At 42.1% G+C, this 27793-nt stretch overlaps 1 protein-coding gene across 1 annotated transcript in view; it reads left to right on the plus strand.

The window, feature by feature from the left end:
• Nucleotides 1–24: 24 nt before the first annotated feature.
• Nucleotides 25–27793, plus strand: part of LOC138963070 (protein C-mannosyl-transferase DPY19L3-like) — a 37113-nt gene continuing 9344 nt past the window's right edge. The window contains exons 1-14 of the mRNA XM_070335072.1: nt 25–93; nt 1703–1946; nt 2814–2904; nt 5805–5932; nt 7107–7246; nt 9565–9688; nt 10242–10376; nt 10675–10806; nt 17938–18042; nt 20838–20911; nt 22566–22724; nt 25644–25789; nt 26792–26946; nt 27475–27531. Of these exons, the coding sequence (XP_070191173.1) occupies nt 1704–1946; nt 2814–2904; nt 5805–5932; nt 7107–7246; nt 9565–9688; nt 10242–10376; nt 10675–10806; nt 17938–18042; nt 20838–20911; nt 22566–22724; nt 25644–25789; nt 26792–26946; nt 27475–27531 (1689 nt within the window). The 5' untranslated portion in view covers nt 25–93; nt 1703. The remainder of the gene's footprint in view (nt 94–1702; nt 1947–2813; nt 2905–5804; nt 5933–7106; nt 7247–9564; nt 9689–10241; nt 10377–10674; nt 10807–17937; nt 18043–20837; nt 20912–22565; nt 22725–25643; nt 25790–26791; nt 26947–27474; nt 27532–27793) is intronic.

Here is a 27793-nt window from a genome sequence, read left to right on the forward strand (position 1 = left end):
TTTCCGGAAATTACCTTGACGCATGCGCATGGTCTAATGCATAGCAGACGACAATTAGTTGTCAACGGTGGTCTTTTCTGCACATTGAAGTTGGTAAGCATGTTATATCAGACATTACTTCTATAAAATACTTTGCTTCTGACTTTCTTTCTTTACTTATTATTTCGGTGTGATGATTTCTCTATGAATCCACCGCAGAAAACCAATTTCCAAGGGAGATGACTTAGACAGAAGATGATGGCGCGGTGTGTAAAGTTCTGCTACTGCTAGTGATGTACTTCAACTCCTTGATGACGTGTAGAACATGTATTTGAAATTCTGCAATTGTAACCGTGAGCAACGAGAGCTTTTTTTTCGGCTCGAACAAATGAAAATTGTCTGGATGGGTTTTAATTGCGCATTTTTCTGTGTCAGTGACAGACTAGCAGACTTTGCAGACTAGCAGAACTCAAACAGAAGAGACTATCACATCAATATTTTCAACATTTCTAGCGTTGGGGCTTTGTTAAGGGTTTAACGATTTAATCACATTAATGTCCAACCACCCCCTTCCTCCTTTTCCCCCCTTAGAGAGAATTTGGGTTGTTCTGCACGATCTGTGTGTGCAACTGCTTGCATGTTTACATGCAGAGCAAAAAAAAATGAACCAGCCTGGTCCATATATAGGCTATACACAGCCTTCCCCATTCAGCATTCTTCGATCTTCCCCTTTTCTTTCACTGAGCAAAACCCTCTTTTTTCAGCCTTGAATGTGTGTGTCGAAAATAAAAAAAGTGCATGTATAAAGTTTGATATAATATATATGTCATGCACAGTGTGCAGTGGACAGGTAGTCTAAAATCAATATCTCAGGCTTTTCTGAATATATATATATATAATAGCTATATTCTGTATTCGTTTAGGTATGTATATAGCTTTTTATATTAAGGCGTAGGACACATAAATTACATTTGTATAAAATGAACATATAGTGCAACAGGTTCAGGCTTATATAGTTAATTACCTGTGACACTCACTGGAATCTGAAGCACATACGTATACACTGCATGGCTGTCAGTCCAATCAGAGACATGTATACATCTATCTATATTGTCTCTGGTCCAATGTATATCATGAGAACCTACAGCAGAAACATAATGGAACTTTTTTTATTTGCAGAGTTCCTATAAGTATGCAATGTTGCATTTCTTCATTGTGTGGGTTTTGTGTGTGCATGGTTTGTTTATTTTTGTAATGTTTAAGTTGCCATCTTTAGTCCACAGGAACTGCACGTAGTACATATAATGAATGCAACTTGAAATCACAACAATGCTGAGAGGACGTCCTTTGCAGGTGCAAATCCTTTCGTAACCCACAGATCTATATTGTTGTTAAATTAATGGATAAAAAAACAGCAGGTGCTGGGATACGTCCTCGTATCAGCTGGGCCTCATATTGCTGATACATTGTAACATGGTTTTAGACTTGGAACATCACAGATGTGCAATTAATTGTTTGTTGACTAGTTATTTGTCTGCATTGAAATAATGATTCTCAAAAACGCATCATTATATTTTTGTGCAGCGACTACACTACATTTTGTTTGACTATTTTATTTGTGTTTAAAGCAAGTGTAAGTACAATGTACATGTATACATCTACTGTCTTTTTGTCACAGTTCTTGACTTATTTTTCTGTATTTAAGTGGTTTTTTTGTTTAAAGCATGATGAGTTCTGTGCGAAAACGGAAGAACTTGACAACCTCAAGCAGAGGCAAGAGCGTCACCCACTCAGGGAAGGAAGATGGACCAAATGGTGCTGAGGTGTCAGATTCAAACCCTTACCCTCTGTGGCTGGGAGCGGCAAGTACGGTGGCCGGCCTCGCTGTCATGGCGTACTGTGGTTACTACCACTCCTGGCTGATGTACACATTTCATGAGAACAACCTGTGGTTTAGCAACATCAAGGTATGTTACTGTGGAACCCCCCTTTTAAGACCTCCAAAAATTTGAGAAAATTGGGTCTTAAATAGGAGGGAGTCTTATAATGGGTGGCCGAGTGGTAACGCACTTGCGCTCGGAAGCGAGAGGTTGCGAGTTCGACCCTGGGTCAGGGCGTTAGTAATTTTCTCCCCCCTTTCCTAACCTAGTTGGTGGGTTCAAGTGCTAGTCTTTCGGATGAGACGAAAAACCGAGGTCCCTTCGTGTACACTACATTGGGGTGTGCACGTTAAAGATCCCACGATTGACAAAAGGGTCTTTCCTGGCAAAATTGTATAGGCATAGATAAAAATGTCCACCAAAATACCCGTGTGACTTGGAATAATGTGCCGTGAAAAGTAGGATATGCGCCGAAATGGCTGCGATCTGCTGGCCGATGTGAATGCATGATGTATTGTGTACAAAAAATCCATCTCACACGGCATAAATAAATCCCTGCGCCTTGAATATGTGCGCGATATAAATTGCATAAATATTTTTAAAAAAAATAAAATAAAATCCCTGCACTTAGAACTGTACCCACGGAATACGCGCGATATAAGCCTCATATTGATTGATTGATAATGGGGCTATATTTACAGAGGTTACAAACAAAAGTCTGAGCAAACAGTGTCTTAAAAGGGAAGAAGTCTGAAATTTAGGAGTCTTTAAAGGGGGGTTCCTCTGTATCTGAAGAAAGAAGAGTGTGATTGGATGTGTGTGCATTTTTGTCTGTCTGCCTAACTGTGTTTTTGCAAAAATATAGGGTTCCATTTTTTTCTGATCAACAAATGAATGTAATTTTAACCAAGGTTTATTTTTTGTTTGAACATTTTTCTGTTCTTGTATTTGCAGGAGGTAGAGCGAGAAATATCTTTTCGCACTGAAGCTGGTCTCTACTACTCATACTACAAACAAGTAGTTCATGCTCCGTCTTTGTCACAAGGTTTGTTTGAAGCAATGAAATCCTACTGACATACGTTTTTGGGTAATGGGTATATATGTTCTGCGCGAACTTAGAATCCGGTTTCATTCTAGAATGGACCGGGTCCAGGTTGGAATTCTAACCCTGCGCAAGTACAGTGGTGCCATTCTAGAATGAAACCCTTGAATAAAGGGGGCCGTAATGTTTGTAGGTAAGACAGAGTTGTCTTCCCTTGAATTATCTCCACCTGCACCTTCCCTTTGATAAAATGGGGCTGATTTGTCTACCCCTGAAAAAAATCCTTTGGCGATCTTGTCAAGAAAGTTGACACTCCTGAGTACGCAATAAACAAAGGCAGACCATAGCAAGGGGGACTATCAGGGCGGTATTGTTTGCAGGGCAGTTGTTTTTGTGATGAGAGCCGGTTGCGGCCGCTTGCAATGTCAGCGCTGTCTCCCTCTCGGAAATGTCCGGTTTTTTGACTCACATGCGAAGCAAAAGTGAGTCTATGTACTCACCCGAGTCGTCCGTCCGTCCGTCCGTCCGGAAAACTTTAACGTTGAATATTTCTTGGACACTATTCAGTCTATCAGTACCAAATTTGGCAAGATGGTGTATGACGACAAGGCCCCAAAAAACATACATAGCATCTTGACCTTGCTTCAAGGTCAAGGTCGCAGGGGCCATAAATGTTGTCTAAAAAACAGCTATTTTTCACATTTTTCCCATTTTCTCTGAAGTTTTTGAGATTGAATACCTCACCTATATATGATATATAGGGCAAAGTAAGCCCCATCTTTTGATACCAGTTTGGTTTACCTTGCTTCAAGGTCAAGGTCACAGGAGCTCTTCAAAGTTGGATTGTATACATATTTTGAAGTGACCTTGACCCTGAACTATGGAAGATAACTGTTTCAAACTTAAAAATTATGTGGGGCACATGTTATGCTTTCATCATGAGACAATTTGGTCACATATGATCAAGGTCAAGGTCACTTTGACCCTTATGAAATGTGACCAAAATAAGGTAGTGAACCACTAAAAGTGACCATATCTCATGGTAGAAAGAGCCAATAAGCACCATTGTACTTCCTATGTCTTGAATTAACAGCTTTGTGTTGCATGACCTTGGATGACCTTGACCTTGGGTCAAGGTCACATGTATTTTGGTAGGAAAAATGTGTAAAGCAGAAGGTCGAGCATGTGAGTCGTATGGGCTTTGCCCTTCTTGTTGACAATTTTGTTGACAGACAGACAGACAGACGGTCAGACCGACTAACCGACAGACAGACCAACAGAAGGACAGAGTGAGTTATAGAGCTGTTGTCACAGGTTTAAAAAAAAGTTGACATTATATCTTCACAATTCAGAAGACCAACTTCATGTATATGAATAAGATTAAAAGTTACAAGCGAGATCGGCAAAACACTGTCAGTCCGGAAATTTCCGTTCGTAGCGATCAGTGCTGAGTGTCTCTCAAAATCGTAATCACTTTCAGAACATCACAATCCCAATTCACGATGTCTTTGAGTAAAGTGTAAAAAACCCGAGAAAAAAACCCAACCAAACACACAAAAAACAAAAACAAACAGAAAATCCACATTTGTGGCTTTGGCTGTGTGATAGTCTAACTGAAATGACTATTCCAACTTGGACCCAAATTCCAACCTTGCGCACGGCCGATTCTAGAATGGACCAGCAACAAGGGTTTCATTCTAGAATGGCACCCCTGTACTTGCGCAGGGTTAGAATTCCAACCTGGACCCGGTCCATTCTAGAATGAAACCGGATTCTAAGTTCGCGCAGAACATATACATTTCAATTCACGTTTGATAGTTTGGGTTTAAAAAATGTTTCTATAATAAATTCATTATTTTTTTCATTTGTTTCTTTTTGCCAGGGTGATGTATATAACTAGTAAGGTTTGAGGTTGTCTGTTTATTTGCTTATGCTTAGGCAAAAAAAAAAAAAGGTCTGTTTACGGTAACATAGGCCCAAAAAATAGGGTCGGTAGGTTGGGATTTTTCTATATTTTTACCCCCAAAAACATATTTTTAAGTTATTTTGCAAAAAAACCAAGATTTATTTTTTTTTTTTTTACCCCCAAATGCCAAAAAAAAGTCTAGGGTCGCGCAAAAAAAATAGGGTCAGTCGGGTTACCGTTTTTTTTTTTGCCTTATGGTTATTGTTATGCATTTTCTTCACTCTAAGTCTGTCTGCCTGTCTCTCTTTTCTCTCACGCTTTCTCTGTCTCAGTTGATACTATATTTCTGTTATTCACATCCTGTGCATGTGTCGGTCATACATGTATTAATTTTCTTGCTTCCAGTTTCCAGCCAACCAACACAAATTTGTGAACTCATATGAACATGCTATTGTTGTGTTTTCATGCTTTTTTGCTGCGCATTTTTTTTTATTCATGCCAATAGACGATGTTGTGAAAACTGAAATATTACTCTGTCAAGTTTTCATGGGCTGTGGAAAAATTGCTTTTCATTGGAAACACTGAGGGAAGCTACATGTGACATTGTAGGTCAATCACTAGTGAGCAGCGTGTCTCCACATGTGGTTAGTGATCTGTGCCATTTGAATCATACGAATGACTGACATCCCAGTGCTTTCGGCACTGTCTGGTAAATATAACGCTCTTTTCGATTGAAAGTACGCGCATCAGAGCTGACTGTCGGCATTGATGATGTGATCACATCCCTCAAGTGCACAGATCCCCAACAAGTGTGGAGACATGCAGCTCGCTATAGTAATTGCCCTACAATGTCAGGTGTAGCTTGCCTCAGTGTTTCCAAGGAAAAGCAACTCTTCCACAACCCATACAAACCTGACAGAGTTATTTCTGGAATTTGTCCATTTCAGTGTGAGGGAGGGAGTTATGTTACATAACTGTTCTGATCTAAATCATGCAGGTATTCATGATCTGATGAATGATCAGCTGACAGAGTATCCAGACACCATCAACATTCTAGAAAGAATGAACGTCTACCAGGAGGTGATATTAGCTGCGCTGTATAAAATTCTACCCGCTCAACTGCTGGTGAGCTTTCTGCCAAACTGCTGTCTCTACAGTATTGATATCATGGTTTAATGAGAATATGCATTACTGAAAATGATTTGATATAAGCAGCTGCTGGAAAGAAATAAGATTATACATGCAATACCAGCTGCGTAAATGAACTTTTTTCTTTGCTGCTTTGAAAGTATAAGTGGTACCTGTTATGTGAGGCCTGACTCTAATGAGAGGACATGTCATGTGTCGTTAATTCAACTAAAATATACCTGGCTTAAAAAGATGCCTGCAATGTAGGAACAAGTTTTGCTGGTCCCAAGAGCGTCCTCTCATCATAGGTACCACTGGAATTTAAATCTTGTCAAACTTGCAGTGACGTACATGTAGCTTCAAAACAGAACACAGGAACCTTTCATACATACAGCTTTTGTGTGTTATTTCTTGTCTGAATTTCTCTTGATCTGGCAATAGATGCTAAGTGTATTTCATGCTTCAGTGCAAAGGTTTCATAAATTGATTCTTGTACACATTTGTGTCCACTGAACAAAGTCCAGTGGGTTTTTACATCTCTTTATGTGCATTCAGTAGAGACGAGGCAGATAAAACGCATACCACACAATTAACACACAAGCCCAAAACAATTAACAGTCAAAGTGAAGTGTTGCTGCAGTATGTCACCGAAGTGACTATTTTATTAAAAACTCTAAACCTCCTTGTTACTCGCAAGACTTTTTGTGTTGCAATAGCCCAATTTGATTCTTGTGCCTATTTGTGCCCGTTGATCATTGTGGGGTTTACATCCAAGTGGCCCATTTCAGAAAAACATCTCTGTTTATTTAATAATAATAATAATAATAAGGGTATTTATATGGCGCAAATCCTAAAATAGTTCGAAGCGCCTTACGATCAATCTTCAATGTAATAATCTTCATTGCAGCAACAAATACACATTTAAAAAAATCTTCAAATAAATAGCAACACAATCACATACACAATGCACAATTCAAATAAATCTAACGTTATCAACTACAATCACAAATCATCGCTACACATAATGATGGGACGCCATCGCACGCACACACACACATGCACGCACACGCAAACACACTTACACACACACACAGGCACGTGGGGGCACATACAAACGCTCACTAGAGCAAAATACTGTTTACTTATTTATTTGCTGTGTGTCTGTGTCCAGGGGATTCCCATGTTCTTCTACATCAAGTCGGTGTTCGCGCTGCATGGCGTGCTGGTGGCTTCTCTCTTCGTCATGACCTGGCTGCTCTCCCACAGCTGGATGGCCGGTGCGCTCGCGGCTCTTTTCTACTCATTCAACAGGTAATGTACAGTGGAAGCCCCCTTTAAGACCTCCTCCCTTTTCTTCTTCTTCTTCTGCGTTCGTGGGCTGAAACTCCCACGTACACTCGTGTTTTTTGCACGAGTGGAATTTTACGTGTATGACCGTTTTTTACCCCGCCATTTAGGCAGCCATACGCCGTTTTCGGAGGAAGCCTGCTGGGTATTTTCGTGTTTCTATAACCCACCGAACTCTGACATGGATTACAGGATCTTTTTCGTGCGCACTTGGTCTTGTGCTTGCGTGTACACACGGGGGTGTTCGGACACCGAGGAGAGTCTGCACACAAAGTTGACTCTGAGAAATAAATCTCTCGCCGAACGTGGGGACGAACTCACGCTGACAGCGGCCAACTGGATACAAATCCAGCGCGCTACCGACTGAGCTACATCCCCGCCCTATCCTCCCTTTTAAGACCTTGCTTTTTCAGATTATTTTTCCATGTCTGTAAAAGTTTTTGGGGGGGGAGGGCTGAAGGGGTAACCAAGGGACAGACAAAGGAGGGGGGGGGGCTGAAGGGGTAACCAAGGGACAGACAAAGGGGGGGGGGGGCTGAAGGGGTAACCAAGGGACAGACAAAGGGGGGGGGAGGGCTGAAGGGGTAACCAAGGGACAGACAAAGGAGGGGGGGGGCTGAAGGGGTAACCAAGGGACAGACAAAGGGGGGGGGGGGGGCTGAAGGGGTAACCAAGGGACAGACAAAGGGGGGGGGGGGGAGGGCTGAAGGGGTAACCAAGGGACAGACAAAGGGGGGGGGGGGGGCTGAAGGGGTAACCAAGGGACAGACAAAGGGGGGGGGGAGGGCTGAAGGGGTAATCAAGGGACAGACAAAGGGGGGGGGGGGCTGAAGGGGTAATCAAGGGACAGACAAAGGGGGGGGGGGGAGGGCTGAAGGGGTAACCAAGGGACAGACAAAGGGGGGGGGGGGCTGAAGGGGTAACCAAGGGACAGACAAAGGAGGGGGGGTTTCCACTGTATTTTGTTTTGCATAGATCTGTTTTGTTTTTGTTTGCAAACATCTGAAAAAGCTACAGTAGGGTTGATGTTTTTGTTGGTTTTTGACTCACCAGTGGGTAATTAATGAGTCGTAATATTTGATAGTGTTTATACATATATATATGAGTGGCTGGCCTTGTTTTTCTTCTTCTTCTTCGTCGTTCGCTCTTTCTTTTGTGAGCGTAGATGCGTTGTGCTGCCGTTACGCGCCTGACAAGTCAGGCCCAGCACATCCGACTTCAGCTTGTTTTTATATCAGAGTGTTCGCTCTCCTAGATTGATTGCTTTACCGGGCTGCCGAGTTCAATCTACCCGTTTTCTGGATGGCCGTCGCATCTTCCGCATCCATGCTGACGCCCTGAGCTGTCCAGTCTGCTGTTGTATTCGCCTTCGGTGCCAGGTTGTGGGCATATCTGTCCTGTTGCCACCTCTGCCGGATGTGTTCCCCTAGCAAGTTGGATGTGACATGGGGGTGACATGGGGGTTTCAGCTAATGGGTCCAACCCCCCAGGTTTGTCTTCAGAGTTTTCCTTCTCCTAGGAATGCTGCCTACCTTGGCTAACGAGTCGTTCCTACCCAGCGCTTGTGGAAGCAGCAGTAACATGGGGTATCCTCGTCCGCCCAGCCAGCCGTTGGGAGCAAGCTCCTCGTCCGCCTGTCTGACCGTTGGGATGGGTGACTAGACGTCCTCTTCCGCCTTCGCTGCCGTTGGGAGTTCACTCTCCTCTTCCGCCAGTTCCGCCGTTGGGATGTCTAGTCTTGGTATTTCACCCATACCTGGGGATTTGTTTCATGGGCACCAGGGCGTATCCACACATGGGTGGGCCTGCGTACCACACGTACGGAGAAAATCTCCTCCGCGCCCTTGCATTTTAGCCTGGGAGCATAGGGCTCCCAGTTTCCACCCAACGCCACGTGGAGGCAATGCATAGGACTTGTTGGTGAGAGGCTAACCGGCAGAAGAGACCTACGCGGATGGCTGCTCTCTTTTCGACCGGTGCTGCATGCAGCTTTGGCTAGCCAGCGATGAAGGCTGAAAGCGGATGCGACACTTAAGCACATGTATGTCAACGCCAACACGCTTGAGACGCATCACACAACCATTTGGGCTGGGTGGCCTTGTTTTTGAAGACCAGAATCTAATTGTGTATTTCTATTGTTACGCCAAAATTCCATGACGACGTCGTTGATAGACAGATCTAAACAATTTCACGTCAAAGTTTTCTTTAATTGTATTTTTTTAAAATTTATTTTGTTTTTTTCTTATACGATTTTTGTTGATTGAATTTTGGTTTTGTTGCAGACTGGACACTACTAGGGTATCCTACACCATTCCTCTGAGGGAGAGCTTTGCCCTGCCGTTTGTCTGGATCCAATTAGCCGCTCTCACATACTATTTCAGACCTTCTGCTCATGGTTGGAGAAAGGTACTGACACTTTTGCTGTTCAAGTTTGTTTTGCCATAAAGGCAGAGTAAGAGACGGGGAGAAAGAGTGTGGGTGTGTTTGTTCAAATGTCTCCCTACATAGATGCCTGTTCTTACTTGTGTGTTATGTAGAAGTCGGTGTGAACATCAGTACTTATATGTTCAAAATAACCACTTTCTCTGTCTGGCACTGTCTCTGTCAATCTGTCTGTCTCTCTATGTCTCTCTCTCTCTCTCTCTCTGTCTGTCTCTCTCTGTCTGTCTCTCTCTCGATCACTCTCCCTCTCTCTCTGAAAGCGTCTCTTTCTGTTGATCTCTCTCTCTTGGTTACTCACTCACAAATTTTACTTTTATGTTATCTTATGATTTACATGTGTATATACGATTAGAGTAGTCCCTCTCTGGGCGAGGGCTGGTTGAAAAGAAGCTAAATTGTATTGCTTATGCCACAACCCTCGTAAAATAACATTTGATTTGATTTGACGGTTTGGTGATTTTGCACACATTGTTTTATTTTAGCACGATTCCATCAGTTTTCTTTGTGTTGCTTTCAGAACCTGAGCGTAGCGGTGATAGGCCTCGCCACATTCGTGTTCTGCCTGTTCTGGCAGTTCAACCAGTTCATCATGCTGCTTCAGGCCTTCGCTCTCTTTGGGCTCTGGATTCTGGATGTGCTGCCTGAGACCAAGGTATTGGCATTTCAGGGCGGTACATGTGTTGTTGTTGATGGTGTTGGTGTTGGTGTTGTTGTTGTTGTATATCCAATTGTCCTTTGGTAATTCCTTCAAGGAAATTCGGGATAGCATGCAGTAACAGAATGGCGCCACCTAATTTAATGTATTTTGATAGCCGGAAGCATATTTGTGATTAGGAGGGTTTTGATCTCTTCTCTTTTCGAAAACGGCACTCATTGCAATGTTGCAGATCAGCACAAGCACTGGCTTGAAAAAGTTGCGAAACTTTATTATTACATTTCCTGTGCTTCAGATTCAGACAGTGTTCGCGTCCCAGGTGGGGTCGTTGCTGGGGGTGTGCATCCTGCAGTTTTGCAACAAGATGATCTTGGGCTCCTTGGTGCTGTCCTTCATCCCTGCCACTCTGCTTCTCATGGTTTACAGGGTTCGTACGTCTGACATGACATTCCTCCCCCCCCCCCCCCCCCTTTGAATGGAGATGTATATGTTTCACTCTGCGTGTTTGTTTGTCTGGCTGTCTGTCTAGTTGTCCTTCTGTCTGCACTTAGATTTCTGGTGTTATTGGGTCAATGTTCCAACCGACTCACCGACGATTCAAACGATAGCCGCATTGTTTCTCATGATTTACAGGGTCTGTACGTTGGCCGTTACATTTTTTTTTGCCGTGCCGGCCGGTTAAGCAATCGTAGAATAGGTAACTGCTACAGCTTGGTGCCATCCAGTCAAGAGTTATGCTGGATCATGCAAGAAATTCTGATACTTTCATAGACAAATTCAAAAAATAACTGTCTGGTTTGTATGTGTATGTGTTGTGGGAGAGGGACCTTTTCTTGCATAACCTCTGGCAAACATTGGAGGGGCCACCACTAGCAAAGGGTGTGTGTGAAACACGTACCAGTTTTTGTTCAGCAGTCAGGGTGCTTATAAATGACACAGCTATCATGAACACTTTCTATAATCATTCACGTAACCGTCATTCACATAAGCATTGTTTGTATAATTCACATAAAAAATGTATTTTTTACAAGTAAAATGACTATTTCTAAGAATACTCACCTCAATTTAACTAATAGGAGTTACCTTACTTACGAGTGCTAGACTGAGAAGCGTCCTATGTTACCAGTACTAGACTGTAAACAAGGTCGCTAACTCTAGATTTCCGTCGGTATACCATTTAGGGGAGTAGTCTCCCTTTGTCGGTAGTACCTCTCTGCGCATGTGCCAATGCCCATAATCCCCAGTTTCAATTCGAAGCTATTAAGTCAATAGCGGGGTTGGCGGGAGGGTCTCTGGTTAAATTGAGGTGAGTATTCTTAGAAATAGTCATTTTACTTGTAAAAAATACATATTTCTTTCGAATACATCACCTCAATTTAACTAATAGGAGAATAGATAACAGGCTGGAGGGTTGACTTTCGATCGGTAATCTAGTGTCACCTCACCCGACTCAGCCCATTTGTCCGGAATCCCCCCTGTAAAATCGGGGGAAGAAAAGGATAGATCATCGGACTGAGAAGCAAGAAATCCTGAGTCGGGCGAGTGGCAAGTTGCATTGTTGCCACTGTGTCAACTTGCTCCAGAAAGGGACAATCGAAAGAAAGTCCCACCTGTCAATGTAGAGCTGGTTTCTACTCGATGGTCGTTACTATTCCTCTGATCACTTGTCTTTATCAATGTTGGGTTATGGTTATGACTTGCCATTATGCGCCTTGAGCGACCCAACTCCCCAGCAACGTAAAGTTCTGCAGGCGGATCAGGTAAACGACCTAAAAGATGAGGAATGGTCAGAGATAACAATTCCTCTAATACCTTGAACTTATCACCAAGGTGCGTCTCTGCGACTGATCCTCCATTTAAGGGAGATTGACAGAGTTTCCAGAGATCCTGTAGAATTCTGGTCTGAGGCACCACTTTCCATGGCAAACAATTGTGCCAGTCGCATGAATGAATATATATATCCTCTCTGAATTTACCTCTCTAATGAGGATGGTAGGCACAGATACCAGTGTAAATTCAGGCTGACTTAGCTGTTCCTCCTGCGTGACAGGAAGTAAGCGCAAGTGCGCTCAGCAGTACGGTCACTGTCTGCACCTTTCCTGTGCCTGTCTCAACGCATGTGGGGGCTATAAGCCTACCCTTAATGGTTATAGGTACCATTTGTCCTAGAATAGCCAGTGAAAGACAGCCAGCTGTATTGCCTTTACCCAAGGGGAAAACCTGATTCTTACTTTGAAATTCCACACTTATAGCGTGAGGGGGTCCCCAGTGACCATGGGCATCTCTGAGCCCTTATTGGCTGAATGACCGCTCTTGTCTTACTCAAGAGGGTGCCATGCCTGGCATGCAACTCACTGAGAGGTCCCATTTGTGATTTCAGCAGGACCGTTTACTGGCTTGATCAGCCAGGTCCTTGATCTAGGTTTTCTGTAAACATGGTTGTAGGTGGCATCTGCTGGGTTGTCTGCCCAGCATAGGTTTTGTGGGTTCTGGGACACTCCAGATTTCTGTAGTGCTCACAAGTTCTTAGATGACTATGCAGTGATGTTCTCCGGCCTATGGCCGAAGGTGCACTATCTTGGGCTGATGCAAAGTTCTGCCCCCTGGTAGTTGAACTCATCAAGATGTCTTATGTTGTGATCTCAGTAGTACTTCTGCCTAGATCACCCAAGTCCATATCTGGATTATCAGTAGGCGTGGCTGCAGGCAGCAAGTGTTGCATTGTCTGACCAGCATAGCTTTGTGAGCTCTGGGGCACTTCAGCTGTTTGTGGAGCTGAGCTCTAGGGTGACTATGCAGAGTTGTTTTCAGGCCCCTGCCTGAGGCAGGAGGTGTACTCTCTTGGTCTGATGCATAGTTCTGACTTGACAAAGGTCTTAGTCAGCACCCGAGTTGCCACGTTTCTCGCCCAAAAACGACGCGTAGCCGTAGACTGGGAGTGAGTGAGATAGGCTGGTGTGGTATTCCTGGCTCCAGCTAGGATCTCACTGTGTCTCTACCTCAGGCTCTTCGAGCGAGGGAGAAAAGGCTGGTGTGGTATTCCTGGCTCCAGCTAGGATCTCACTGTGTCTCTACCTCAAGCTCTTAGAGTGACACAACTTATACTCACCCAATAACCTTGTGTCACCGTAGACTGGGAGCGAGGGAGATAGCCTTGTGTGGTATTCCTAGCTCCTGCTAGGATCTCACTGTGTCTCTTTCCTCCAGCTCCTTTAGCTTTTGAGTCCAGGCATCTGAGAGTCTACATATGGATGGGATGGACACATTCACCCACTGTCAAAGGTATTGCCGCACTCATTATGCCTTTCGGGGGAGGAATACCTCTAGGTCTTATCTCTGTGGTCCAGGGATCTTAGAGCGCCAGTTGTAAGAGGCAAACGAAGCTTGTCCAATTCAAGGTTCGGTTGGAAGGGGTGGCTGAGAGTTCCCAAATCCAAGTGTGTCTGTGGCCGTACCCAATACCCCTAAAGGTAGAGGAAGCTCTTCTTGTTCCAGGAAAATTTGACTCAATGATGGAGGGACGTATGGTTTACCCAGTCCAAGATGTCTGGCAGCACTAATCAATCCGCATGGGCTGAGAGGTCCTCCTTGATCTATGAAATCTGGCCCATGGATCTCATAGTGCGGATGGCTGGCCAGACCTCAGACTATCTCTCAGTGTCCTTCCTGGAAAGTCCATGGAAAAACGGGCGGAGTCACCTCGGGAGACATTCCCTCTTTAGTCAAGTCTGTCCGTCTCTGAAGCATGACGTAGGTTGAGTGCTGTCCCTGTTGAAGGGTTTTGCCTTGACTTGGTTTGTTTGTTTGCTTAACGCCCAGCCGACCACGAAGCGCCATATCAGGGCGGATCTTGACTTGGTCCAAGGATGATAACCATGAGGTTTTGTAGCCTAAGGACTGCCTGACCCTGGGGTAGGTTGTCTTCCAAAAGCTGCTGATCATCTCAGGGGCACCTGCCCAGTGATCTTAAACGGCCCATCCCTTCTCTAGGTGTCGGACATCCTCTGTTGAGTGTCGACTGTACAATCTGACATTTCTATCATCATCCCCTGGCTGATGCAGGTGTCAGATGACATTCAGGAAGAAGGGGCAACTCTTACAAGTTGTTACGCTGAGTCCGTCCACAGGTCATGAAAGCATTCTGTACTTGACGATCTCAGAGCACTTCTTCCCCCGTCTCTGCGTTATCTCCAACAGCTCCCCGCCTTGTGATGTAGCCTGAACATGCTCACCCGTGTTGCCCGACGCTTGTATGGCAAGATTCTTGGGCCTGTTACCCTGTTGAACAAGCTCCACTCCAAGTGTGAGTGATCTTCAGAGTCGTTTCCTCAGGCAAATGTCTTGAGACACTTTGATTTCTCTTATCTTGGTACGCAGTGTCTGTCTTGTAGCTGTGTATCCGAAGGAGACATCTAGAGACCTCAAGAGCTTGCAGTATGCATGGAAACTGATGTGACTACTATACCCTGTTCAGTTGTCCACCGCTGTTTGACTGGTGATCTGTATGCAGATTGCAGGTGCCATCTTGTTACTGGTAGGGCGGCTCCCCGGTGTGAAGGTTGTAGCCTCTAACCATTAGCTCTCCATTCCAGGTGATGAAGATAACTAGGAGGCTCTAGGCCTTCTCCTCACACTCCCAGACTTCTGTGTAGCCGGGCACTGCTGAATATGGTCAGGCGTGAAGTGTTGGTCTAGTTCCAAGAGCGTAAACATTAGGTCTTCCTCAGTCCGTCAGGAGGTGGTAGACAGGCAAAGGGGGGGCGGGAGCTGTCCTTCCGGTGCTGAAGCATCGCTACAGGCAGTTTGCAGCACTGAATACTGGTAGTCAAAATGCATGAAGCCACCATCATGATGGGGAACCCTGGCAAAGATAGTGGTGGGAGGGGCCCAGTCCTGTCAACAGCCGTGTTTCGGGGTCACCTCAAGGGAGAGGTTGCAGACGAGGCTGTGGCTACCTCAGGGAGATTCTACTCATGTTATGCCCAGTGGACGTCTTGCCTGACAGCTGGAGGGTCTGTCATAAGCTGTCGCAACGATCCTGGGAGTTATCAGGGCGAAAAGGAAGCCTGTCTCTTCCTGTGCTTACTGGAGGTATTCCCCCAGAGCGCCCGACATTGTCTGTTTGGTAATGTCTACGTATATATAAATACATGTCAATATGACTTAATTCCCCCTCGTACTGATAACGGCATGGATGTGCCAAGAGTTTATCCAGTACCTTTCTCATGAGAGTAGCCGCTCTGTCTAGGAGGCATAGTTAATTGTGTGTTGTAACAACATCCGTTTAGCAAATATGTTATATTTTCCATAATATGAAATGATAAACATTGTATCCCTTGTATAAACCTGACTAGAGCCAGTGTTATTTAAGGGCGGCCTCTTATTGTTAGGTCCTGTTGTCTACTTCTGAGAACCTAGTCGTAGGATTAGGTGACAACAGTAGAGATGTGGCCTTGTTAAAGGTCAAAGGCTTAGGTTTTGCCTACGAACCAGGAATAAGTAGAGGCATGACAACATTATAGGAAGCTCCCCTGTGAGTATTATTCAGAGCCTTGCTCGATCTTGCATGTTGTGAAAACTCAGCTGAGTGTAATACTCATGTGTTAACAACCAAGTTTATTCATGCCCCTAAGGCATGGTTTCAACTGTATATTATTCATAACATGTCATTCAAGTGTAATGTACATCAATTGTGCACTGGAACAGAACATAAGTATATATGTGTGCCTGTTCTAATTGAATTTGAAGAGCTGTCTCCTGGCACTGTGGTATCAACAGATTTTAGCTGAGTGTAAATCTCAAAGTGTAAACACTTGAGTTTATCCATAAGTTAAATCTTTTACCACTCAGATAGCTGATTTAAACACTCCATGAAAATGGAATTTGTAACATCAACTGACTTCTTTGATACCCTTTGCCAAGAAAAAAGGATTATATCCCAATAAAGATGTCCCATCTGTGTTTGCATACACTTTAATTCTTCCTTGTCAATTTAAAAAATTAATTTTTTTTTAATATTTTTTTTTATTATTTTTTATTTTTTTATTTTTTATTTATATATATATAATGTGTATGTATGCACGCATACAAGTTTACAAGTTAATCAAGTTAAGTTGGCAAGGAAAGTATTCTTTATCCAATTTGAAGAAGTACCACCACGTGGTCTCTGTGAGTCCACCATGATCATCTGATAAAAATACCAAAACCATAATCTGCCAACCGCAGAAAACATCGTTTCCCAGAAACATAGGAGAGAGAATTACTTGCCTTTCTCTGAGAGTAAAGGAAGTTCCCTCCGTAATATTCCCGGAGGCGCATATCTCAATCTCAGTGTTTGGTTTTCTTTCCAAGCGGGCGAGGTTTGTTGTTGTTATTCTTCGATACAACCCGCTTTCAGTTCTATCAGCGTTCAAGCGTACTGCGGTCCGTATCTACGCTGCCCGCAAAAGTCATCGCAGTTTGTAATGACCGAAGTATTCATACGCCATATGTAACATTCGCGGGCGCTCTGTGCCTTCAGTTCAATCAGCGTTCAAGCGTACTGCGTTCCGTATCTACGCTGCCCGCAAGAGTCATCGCAGTTTGTAATGACAGAAGTATTCATACGCCGTATGTAACCTTCGCGGGCGCTCGGTACTTTGTACGCCTAAAAATTCGGATCAGAAATGCGCTTCCGGTCGGGATAACGCGCATGGTAAACCTCGCTGTAGTTGATAAAAAGCTGTTAAAACGCAAAAAACTTCCGGGTAATTTCGAAGTTGAAGGTCTTGTTCGTATTCCTACATTGATGTGTAGGGTGACCTGCCGTTGCTTTCCATTGAAAGCGGCAAGGTAAGTTATCGTTCGCGGAGTTCTATTGCGCCAATGAAACCGGTCCAACCGCTGTAAATATCTGTTCGACATTCGTAACGACTGAGTAAAGAATAGTTGTCGTTCAATTGCATGTTCACTAGTTAAAAAAGACAAGTAACGGAGCCTGTTAGGCTCTGTGTGTCAACAAGGTATCATTGATGATTGAAGTACCTTCTACTTATGACCAAGTAACTTTGTTACATTTTTAAGCCGTTTCACTTTCATTTTCACGGTTCGTTACGTTGTTCAACGTGATGAATCATTGAATGTATACGGGCGTAGTAATCGCCCTTAAAAAGGAAAGCCCAAACCGTGATTGAAGGTGAATGTTGTAGTTCCTGTGAAGGAAGTCTTCTTAGACGGGAAAGGTCTAAATACACGTCTAGCTCCCCGTAGCAAGAAATTGAAACTGGGGATTATGGGCATTGGCACATGCGCAGAGAGGTACTACCGACAAAGGGAGACTACTCCCCTAAATGGTATACCGACGGAAATCTAGAGTTAGCGACCTTGTTTACAGTCTAGTACTGGTAACATAGGACGCTTCTCAGTCTAGCACTCGTAAGTAAGGTAACTCCTATTAGTTAAATTGAGGTGATGTATTCGAAAGAAATAGATATGTCCACTGAACAAAGTCCAGTGGGTTTTTACATCTCTTTATATAGATATGGTTGTGCATTATTGATGGCATTTGGTGTGTGTGCAGGGAAGAAGTCGGCAAAGTTCCCACTGGCTGCAGGAAGGTTGCAAGGTTGTGATGTACTCTGTCCTCGCTCTGGCACTGATGGTGGTCATCAACACTGTTATCAAGGTATTTCACATGCACAGACATACACACGCACACATAATGCCATTTGTCTTGAATATATATTTGCTGACAGTGAAACACCCCTTTTAAGAACCCTGATTTTATTAGACTCCCCCCTCCCCCCTTTTTTTTTTTACATTTAGTCAAGTTTTGACTAAATGTTTTACCATAGAGGGGGAATCGAGACGAGGGTCGTGGTGTATGTGTGTCTGTGTGTGTGTGTGTGTGTGTCTGTGCGTGTGTGTGTGTAGAGCGATTCAGACCAAACTACTGGACCGATCTTTATGAAATTTGACATGAGAGTTCCTGGGAATGATATCCCCGGACTTTTTTTCGATAAATACCTTTGATGACGTCATATCCGGCTTTTTGTAAAAGTTGAGGCGGCACTGTCACACCCTCATTTTTCAATCAAATTGATTGAAATTTTGGCCAAGCAATCTTCGACGAAGGCCGGACTTCGGTATTGCATTTCAGCTTGGTGGCTTAAAAATTAATTGATGACTTTGGTCATTAAAAATCTGAAAATTGTAAAAAGAAATTTTTTTTATAAAACGATCCAAATTTACGTTCATCTTATTCTTCATCATTTTCTGATTCCAAAAAACATATAAATATGTTATATTTGGATTAAAAACAAGCTCTGAAAATTAAAAATATAAAAATTATTATCAAAATTAAATTTTCCAAATCAATTTAAAAACACTTTCATCTTATTCCTTGTCGGTTCCTGATTCCAAAAACATATAGATATGATATGTTTGGATTAAAAACATGCTCAGAAAGTTAAAACGAAGAGAGGTACAGAAAAGCGTGCTATCCTTCCCAGCGCAACTACTACCCCGCTCTTCTTGTCAATTTCACTGCCTATGCCGTGAGCGGTGGACTACGAGTATACGGTCTTGCTGCATTGCATTGCGTTCAGTTTCATTCTGTGAGTTCGACAGCTACTTGACTAAATATTGTATTTTCGCCTTACGCTTTCTTTCTTTCTTCGTTCATGGGCTTAGACTCCCACATTCACTCATGTTTTTAGCACGAGTGGATTTTTACGTGTATGACCGTTTTTACCCCGCCATTTAGGCAGCATACGCCGATTTCGGGGGATTCGCCTTACGCGACTTGTTTACATTTAGTCAAGTTTTGACTAAATGTTTTACCATAGAGGGGGAATCGAGACGAGGGTCGTGGTGTATGTGTGTGTGTGTGTGTGTCTGTGCGTGTGTGTGTGTAGAGCGATTCAGACCAAACTACTGGACCGATCTTTATGAAATTTGACATGAGAGTTCCTGGGAATGATATCCCCGGACTTTTTTTCGATAAATACCTTTGATGACGTCATATCCGGCTTTTTGTAAAAGTTGAGGCGGCACTGTCACACCCTCATTTTTCAATCAAATTGATTGAAATTTTGGCCAAGCAATCTTCGACGAAGGCCGGACTTCGGTATTGCATTTCAGCTTGGTGGCTTAAAAATTAATTAATGACTTTGGTCATTAAAAATCTGAAAATTGTAAAAAAATTAATTTTTTTATAAAACGATCCAAATTTACGTTCATCTTAGTCTTCATCATTTTCTGATTCCAAAAACATATAAATATGTTATATTTGGATTAAAAACAAGCTCTGAAAATTAAAAATATAAAAATTATGATCAAAATTAAATTTTCGAAATCAACTTAAAAACACTTTCATCTTATTCCTTGTCGGTTCCTGATTCCAAAAACATATAGATATGATATGTTTGGATTAAAAACACGCTCAGAAAGTTAAAACGAAGAGAGGTACAGAAAAGCGTGCTGTCCTTCTCAGCGCAACTACTACCCTGCTCTTCTTGTCAATTTCACTGCCTTTGCCACGAGCGGTGGACTGACGATGCTGACGAAACGGTCTTGCTGAAAAATTGCATTGCGTTCAGTTTCATTCTGTGAGTTCGACAGCTTGACTAAATGTTGTATTTTCGCCTTACGCGACTTGTTTAAGATTCGATTTTTGGCAAGCTTTTAAGTTTTTGTTTGAAGGTTTTTAATACCAATTCTCAGAAAAGTGTTTTTTGCCAGATTACAGTGCTGCCTGAACTCCCCCCGCCCCCTCCGCACGGCATTCAGACAACCACAGGCTGACTGACTATCACTGTTGGACCATCAATGTGTATAGCTGTCTTGAATCAATCAAGATGAGGCTTATATCGCGCATATTCCGTGGGTACAGTTCTAGGCGCTCTGCAGTGATGCCGTGTGAGATGGAAGTTTATATAAGGCCAGTAGATTGCAGCCATCTCGGCGCATATTTACCTTTCACGGCCTATTATTCCAAGCCACACGGGTATAGGTAGACAATTATTAACTGTGCCTAAGCAATTTTGCCAGGAAAGACCCTTTTGTCAATCGTGGGATCTTTAACGTGCACACCCAATGTAGTGTACACGGGGGGAGGGTTCGGACACCGAAGAGAGTCTGCACACAAAGTTGACTCTGTGAAATAAATTTCCGCCGAGCCTGGGATCGAACTCACGCTGACACGCGGCCAACTGAATACAAATCCAGCGCACTACCAACTGAGCTATATCCCCGCCCATGGTTATAAAGGCTTGACATCTTTGCTGGTAATTCAAACATCTTAAGTTTCATGGTCAGTAGTACAGTGGATACCCTACAAGACCTCCAGAACAAAACAAAAAATCAGGTGAATTGTAAGTCTGGGTTTTTTAAAAGGGGGGTTCCATCATATAATCAAAACCATTCCCTAAACTCTAACATGAACGATAAATTTGTATTTTTATGTGTGTGTGTGAGTAGCTGGTCCTACAAGTTGAATCTGATGAGCACATCTTCAAGTTTTTGCAGAACAAGTTCAGCGGAGAAGAAGTCAGGTAAATATGTTCTTGCTTCATTTTGAAAACATAGACATAATGCATAGGAATTAATTTATTATGACCATATTATGACACACAGGGTAAATATTGTAGCTTTGAGTGAGCTTGCATCCATTAGGCAAAAAAAAAAATAGTCTGTTTACGGTAACATAGGCAAAAAAAATAGGGTCGGTAGGTCGGGATTTTTTTTATTTAAATATTTTTTTTCTTCCCCAAAACCATATCCTTTGTCTACATTTTTATACCGAAATCGCCATTTGACCATTAAAATGCAGAGTCTATTATCTACAATTATCAACAATACACCCTCTTTCGATCAGGAAAGACGAAGCCAGTGTAGCCGTTTGAAAATTCATTGTAGTATTCCAGCGTAGTACTCATAGTAGGATATCCTTATTTGGAAAATGCGAAGCGCAAAACTCCTCTCAAATCCCGTGCATTTCATGCGTTTAAAAAAAGCGTGGACAGCGCTCCAGTGTCAAACTGTTGCTGCACTTGTTTGGGCGTGGCTATAAGCATAGTGACATGAATTTGATTGGTCAGTATTTTTAGGCAAACGGAAACCAAATCTTGAAGCGTGAGTCACGCTACCCAAAAATAAAATCTTTTTTTACATATATTTTTTTTTTTATAACTTTTTTCCCCATGGTTCATTCATCATCTGACATAACTTTTTAGCGAAATCTAACCATAAGATTATTGAAAAAAAACAAAAATGTAGACGACCACCTTTAAGTTATTTTGCCAAAAAACAAAGAATTTTTGTTTAAATTTGATTTTATTTATTTTTCTCCCCAAATGCCAAAAAAAAGTCTAGGGTCGCGCAAAAAAATAGGGTCGGTCGGGATACCGTAAACAGACTTTTTTAAAATTTTTTGGCCTTACATTCAAACAAAGTAAAAATGAAAATGAACAAAAAATAATCAAGCATAGGACAAAATAGAACTAAACTATACAACACAAGTTTTGATGGAACTAAATCAATTGTGTATAATTTACCTATGTGTATTAGCAGAATTAAGGTCCTGTTTGATAAATTATTGACACAGTGAAACATCTGATGTTTATCATTGTGAAGTACGATACCAAGGCTGCTTTTGCACCATGAGATATAGCATTCCCAGTGCACCTTGAAAAAGAATCAATGAGAACATCAATATGCAGTGAAACAGGTGTTAGTCAAGTGCATTGTAATAACATGTACGTGCTTTTAAAGCAACATTTTTTTCTGTGCAGCATGCATGAAGATCAATGAACATTTTGAAGGTCCCATGTTTGTTTGAGTCGCGTGCAAGAGCAGGCCTGGTGTACACAAAGCTCGTCTGCTAGTGCTATCAGACACTGATACAACCCATGCACATTTCCCAAGATGGCAGATGGCTTCCACTCTGGCAGATTTTTTTTTTTTAAATAACACACATATGCACTCACACTGACATGGCAAATGCAAAAAGAAGAAGATCGAGGGAGTGTGGTTAGTTTTTGAGACTGCATGTATCTGAAGAACTTCTGAGAAACCAAATCTTAAATGAGAGAAACTCTGACCTATGATCAAGAGAGGTTTCACTATATATTTTGTAATCTGTGCTTGATTCTTTGCCATTGCAGTGTCATTTCCTATCTTACCTGATTGTGTTTTTTTGTCCCCTAGGGATTTTGACTCTCTGCTGTACCTTTGCCTGGCCATATTTGGCTTTCTGACGATGGACGTGTATGAGCGCTTGACCAAAGGCTTTGTCCTTCCCTTCTACGCTATCGCACATCTCAGTCTGCTGGTTGTTCTGCTTGTCGACGTCATCACGCAGTGGAGGTTAGGATCAATCATTACATGGTTTGAATCGATTGATTGATTCATTCTTTCATTCTTTCATTTATTCTTTCATACATTCATTATTTCGATTGATTGATTGATTGATTGATTGATTGGTTGATTGATTGATAGATTGATTGATTGATTGATTGATTGATTGATTGATTGATTGATTGGTTCATTCATTAGTTCGTCCATTTATTAGTTTGGTCGTTTGATTTGTTTGTGCGTTTGTTCCTTCGTTCGTTCATTCATTTTCATTTAAAAGAATGCTGAATTGAATGAAAGTAAAATAATGGAGGCATCAGCTACAAAAGATTTACTGTTAGAAGTAGCTCCATACAGTGGTACCTGTGATGAAAGGCCCCTTTGATCAGCTAGAGGACACCTCCCAAGAAAGGATCTTTGATGTTGTCCCTGAGTATTATTTTGACCAAAGTATATACCTGCCATGAAAGGCCACCTGCAATTTAGGGACTCTTTTGCTTGGTCCCAAGGGTGTCCTTTCATCACAGGTACTAATGTACCTTTCTGTGATTCAGGTTCTGATATTTAGCCTTTCTGGTGTTTTTTTCAGTCTCACTTCTTGAGTTGATTTTTTTTATAAAAAGAGCAAATATAGATTAGCAACATTTCCCTGTCTTAACACTTTCTACCCCACCTATGTTGACCAAGTGGTTTTTATTTAGCCGAGACCAGCTGTGCTGCAGCAGGTCACTCAGAATTGTAGTAACTGCAGGGATGGGATTTCTTCCGTCCCTGACGGATTTCCGTCCCAGGAAGAATTTTGGATTTTTTTTTTATATACTTTTTTTGTTAATCCCTGGCAGCTGTTGTTTACACTCGTTCTGTGAACAGAAGGTCAACTACCTTTCACCAATACCAAATTGACCAAATTGATTGACATGTAGGGATGTCATGTCATCCTGGCGAATGTGGCATCTTAGTTGCTATCTATTTGAAAACTCTGCTCACCCACAACTTGATATACCCCTCTTGCAGGGATTCAGAGACCTTCAGTGGTGTGGTAGAAAAAAATTTGCATTCCTAATCTGTGAACCAGTGGTATTTACCTTCTGATACATTGAGTCCTTTAGAAAGTTTGCAAGTGAAACACACTTAATTTAAACATATTTCTCTTTTAATTCAAGCTATGATTCACAGACCTGTTTACCAGTACGATTTGGGCGTATTATCGGTACGCAAATACGCGACGCACGCACAAAATACGCCTAAGAAAAAGTCTAGAATACGTTTTCCGGTTTTGGTGTGCTGCATACGGGATGGTACAACTGATACCGGTTTCGGTCGAAGGGAGTGAAACCTTGTTCAGTTGTTGGCACGTGCGATCGTCTGGACAATCGTGGCAAAATGAAGCGTAAAAATGTGTCAGTTTCGGATGACTGTACCAAGTCTAAACAGCAGAAGCAGCAGATTTTCTTGGAGAAATATAAGAAGGAGCCAGTCTACTATGGGAAAAAGTCATGCACACTGCAAGTATTGTTAATTAGATTTCTCCATTGCCCATGCTGGGAAATATGACATCGAACGACACTGCAGTTCTAAAACTCACCTGGACAAGGTTGCTGCAAAGAAATCCGCTGAAAGCTGCCAAGGAATTATGAAGTTCATTCCCGCAAAGCAAATCCTGCCAGAAGAAAAGGCTGTAATCCGCGCTGAAGCAATGTTTTCTGAGATGATTGTAAAAATGAACTTGCCACTGTCAACCGCAGATGTTATTTCACGAACTTCATCTTTTCATTAGGAAAAGAAAAAAAAGTCTGTTTACGGTAACATAGGCCAAATAAATAGAGTCGGTAGATGGGTTTTTTTTTTTTTCCAAAAAACATATTTTTAAGTTATTTTGCCCCAAAAAACCCATATTTCTTTTATTTTTTTTTCTTAATTTCAAAAAAAAAATTTTTTTTTCCCCAAATGCCAAAAAAAAAGTCTAGGGTCGCGCGAAAAAATAGGGTCGGTCGGGATTACCGTAAACAGACTTTTTTTGTGTGTGTGGCCTTATCAATCTGTTTGGAAGACACTGGTTATAATGCTATAAACTGACAGGTAAATAAAATTGTTTTATTACTGTTGTATTGGAAAGAGTTAAATTCTGAAGGTGTTCACAAGACATGCTATTCTTACACAAACACGTTTGCACCCACGCGTACATTTTCCCTACCCCATATGGCTTTGCTTGCAAAGTACACCAACTTTTTGAAAAATACACTTAACTTTTTGTGAAAGTATTCTTGCCTCAGGTTTAGGATAAACAGATCTGGATTCAACAATAATTTTAGAATATAACTCCTGATATGATGAATTGAAAAGCAGCATCAGAAGACTGTGTATAGTATTAGCAAGGGATATAACTCTGGCGGTTTCTGTTTTTGTCTCAACCTTCTTCTTTTATAACCTGAGCAGTTAGCCCTTTTGAAGGTGTTTAATTGAAACAAACTGACTTGAAACTTGTTTCTCATTTGGTTCAAGCTATGGTTCAACAATTATTTGAGAATATACCACCTGCAGTTATAAAATCATAAGCTACAAGTAAAATGTGTAGTACAAGGGAGGTGACTGTTATTTTCTGTGTTTGCTTTGTTTGCATGGCGATTTTCCTTTAATGCAGTAAACATTTGTTTTAAACAAAGACAAAAGTAGGTGATGAAATCAAATACCTTCAAGTTTACAAGATATTTTAATTATGTGCATCTCCAATTTTAAGTTTTTGTTTAAGCCGCTTCTAAAACCCTTCTTGAAATTTGTTTACCACTTGTTTGTGTAGACCCCCTAGCAAGAGTGATGCAACCAAACACCTTCAAGTATAGAGGTTTTTGATTTTGTGTATTCATCCCTCCCCCCTCCTCCCCCCCCCCCCCCCCCCAGATCGTGTGGTGAAGTTACTTTTTGCCTTTGCAGAAGCTACACAAGCTCAGTCAAGGTGGAGACAACGGAGAAGGAATCAGACAATGAGAATTCAACACAGACAGCAAAGAAAGAGGCCCCTGTGAAGAAAAGCTATTTGATTATGCTGAAGACCAGACCTGAGCTGCTTTTTCACACCGGTACGTTGCTTAATTAAATTACATATTCTTACCCAACTCACATAGATAGCAATAACTTCATTTTGTTGCTAAGGTATTGAAGCACTCATCCGTGGTAACACGGGGAGGCAAATCTTAAAAACAGAACTCTGTGCCATATAAGGCATGGTCCATGGTAGTTACCTCCCCTACCGGTGTCATGCGCATGTTACCGATGTATGTCCGGCACATGCGCAGGACACCGGTAGGGGAGGTAACTACCATGGACCATGCCTTATATGGCATAGAGTTTTGTTATTAAGAGTTACCTCCCCGTGTTACCACGGATGAGTGCTTCAATACCTCAGCAACAAAATGAAGTTATTGCTATCTATGTGAGTTGGTAAGTATATTAATTAAATCAAAGTTTACTTTTGAAACTTTATATTTGCTTTCATGTGCATGATGTGTGCCTACACTTAATTGAGCAGGCACTAATATACTCACATGTGCATGATGTGTGCCTACACTTAATTGAGCAGGCACTAATATACTCACATGTGCATGATGTGTGCCTACACTTAATTGAGCAGGCACTAATATACTCACATGTGCATATTGGCGTTCTGACATTCGCTAACACATGTGCACATGCATGCGCTTCTCAGATTAAACACTGTCTCCGGCAAGCTTTTCAAGATTCACTCAGACACACGCACGCACGTACAAACAAACACACACACACACACACACACACACACACACACACACACACACACACACACACACAGGCACACAAATATGCACAAATGAAATTCTCTTTAAAGTTAAAGGGATTGTCAAATCCTTGAATATGTCTAGCGGTTTGAGAATGCAAATGTTTTATTTAATTCCCAGTCTTGATTCTATTGATAGCTGATTTCTGGACTCTTTTTTTTTTCGTGCATTTGATTTCAAGTCTTCCATTGATTGCAGATTTATGGACTTTGGAGCTTTTTCATGCATAAGTTACAAAATGCTCTGGGCTTTTTTTGTGTCATCCAGTGCAGTGTGTGTTCTTTGGCGCTCTGGCAATGACGACATTGAGAATGAAGTATCTGTGGACACCCTACATGTGTGTGTTTGGAGCGGTCATAGTGGGAGACCCTCAGCTTTGGAACTGGATTCTTTTTCTTGTTAAGTCCAACAAACGTAGCATGGTGAGAAAATTGGACAGAGAGAGAGAGTTTGTGTGTGTGTGTGTGTGTGTGTGTGTGTGTGTGTGTGTGTGTGTGTGTGTGTGTGTGTGTGTGTGTGTGTGTGTGTGTGTGTGAGTAAGAAAGAGAGAGAGTGTGTGTGCAGACTTTGGCTTGTGATCCCCCCCTTCCCCTCCCCAATTTTATTTATTTTTGAATCGCAAAGTTAAACTTTAAACACACCATCTGTGTACCCACCAGAATTCCTATTTGCGTGGGGACCTGACTCAGTTTTCCTCCATACTGCTTAATGTCCTCACTCTCTCCCCCCCCCCCCCCCCCCCCTCTTTAAAAACAATACTGCAAAACCACTTTAGGGATAGAAAAGTCTGGTGTGTTTGTTTGTGTATCTGTCTGTCTATCTGTGTATCTGTCTGTACCTGCTTGTCTGTATGTCTGCTTTGCCTGTTTTTCTCTGTGTTGTAGCTAGTTCATGACCAATATTTTTTGGAGGTTATTTCAGCACTTTCTGTGTGTGTATTTGTCTCCAAGGTGACTGCCTGCAGACATGCATCTCTGGCAGTTGTTCTTGCCGCCTTGGTGGTTACAGTAAGTGACGTTTACTACTTTATAATTTTGTTTTATTTCAAAATGATTTTCATGGTAAAGTGGAGCAGATAATTACCTTGATACTTTTGGGTAATTTGTTGTTTGTACCACCTGTGCTAATGGCATTTTGTTCCCCTTGCAAAATAATAGATATGTTGTAATCATAATCCAATCAGTGTATTTATTTATGTACTGTAGGTTTTGTGCACAGTGAGTGAGTAACATTGAAAAAAATCTGCTGTGTTTAGTTATTTCAAATGGG

Source organism: Littorina saxatilis, linkage group LG3 (assembly GCF_037325665.1).
Source record: "Littorina saxatilis isolate snail1 linkage group LG3, US_GU_Lsax_2.0, whole genome shotgun sequence".
Classification (NCBI taxonomy): Eukaryota; Metazoa; Mollusca; class Gastropoda; order Littorinimorpha; family Littorinidae; genus Littorina; species Littorina saxatilis.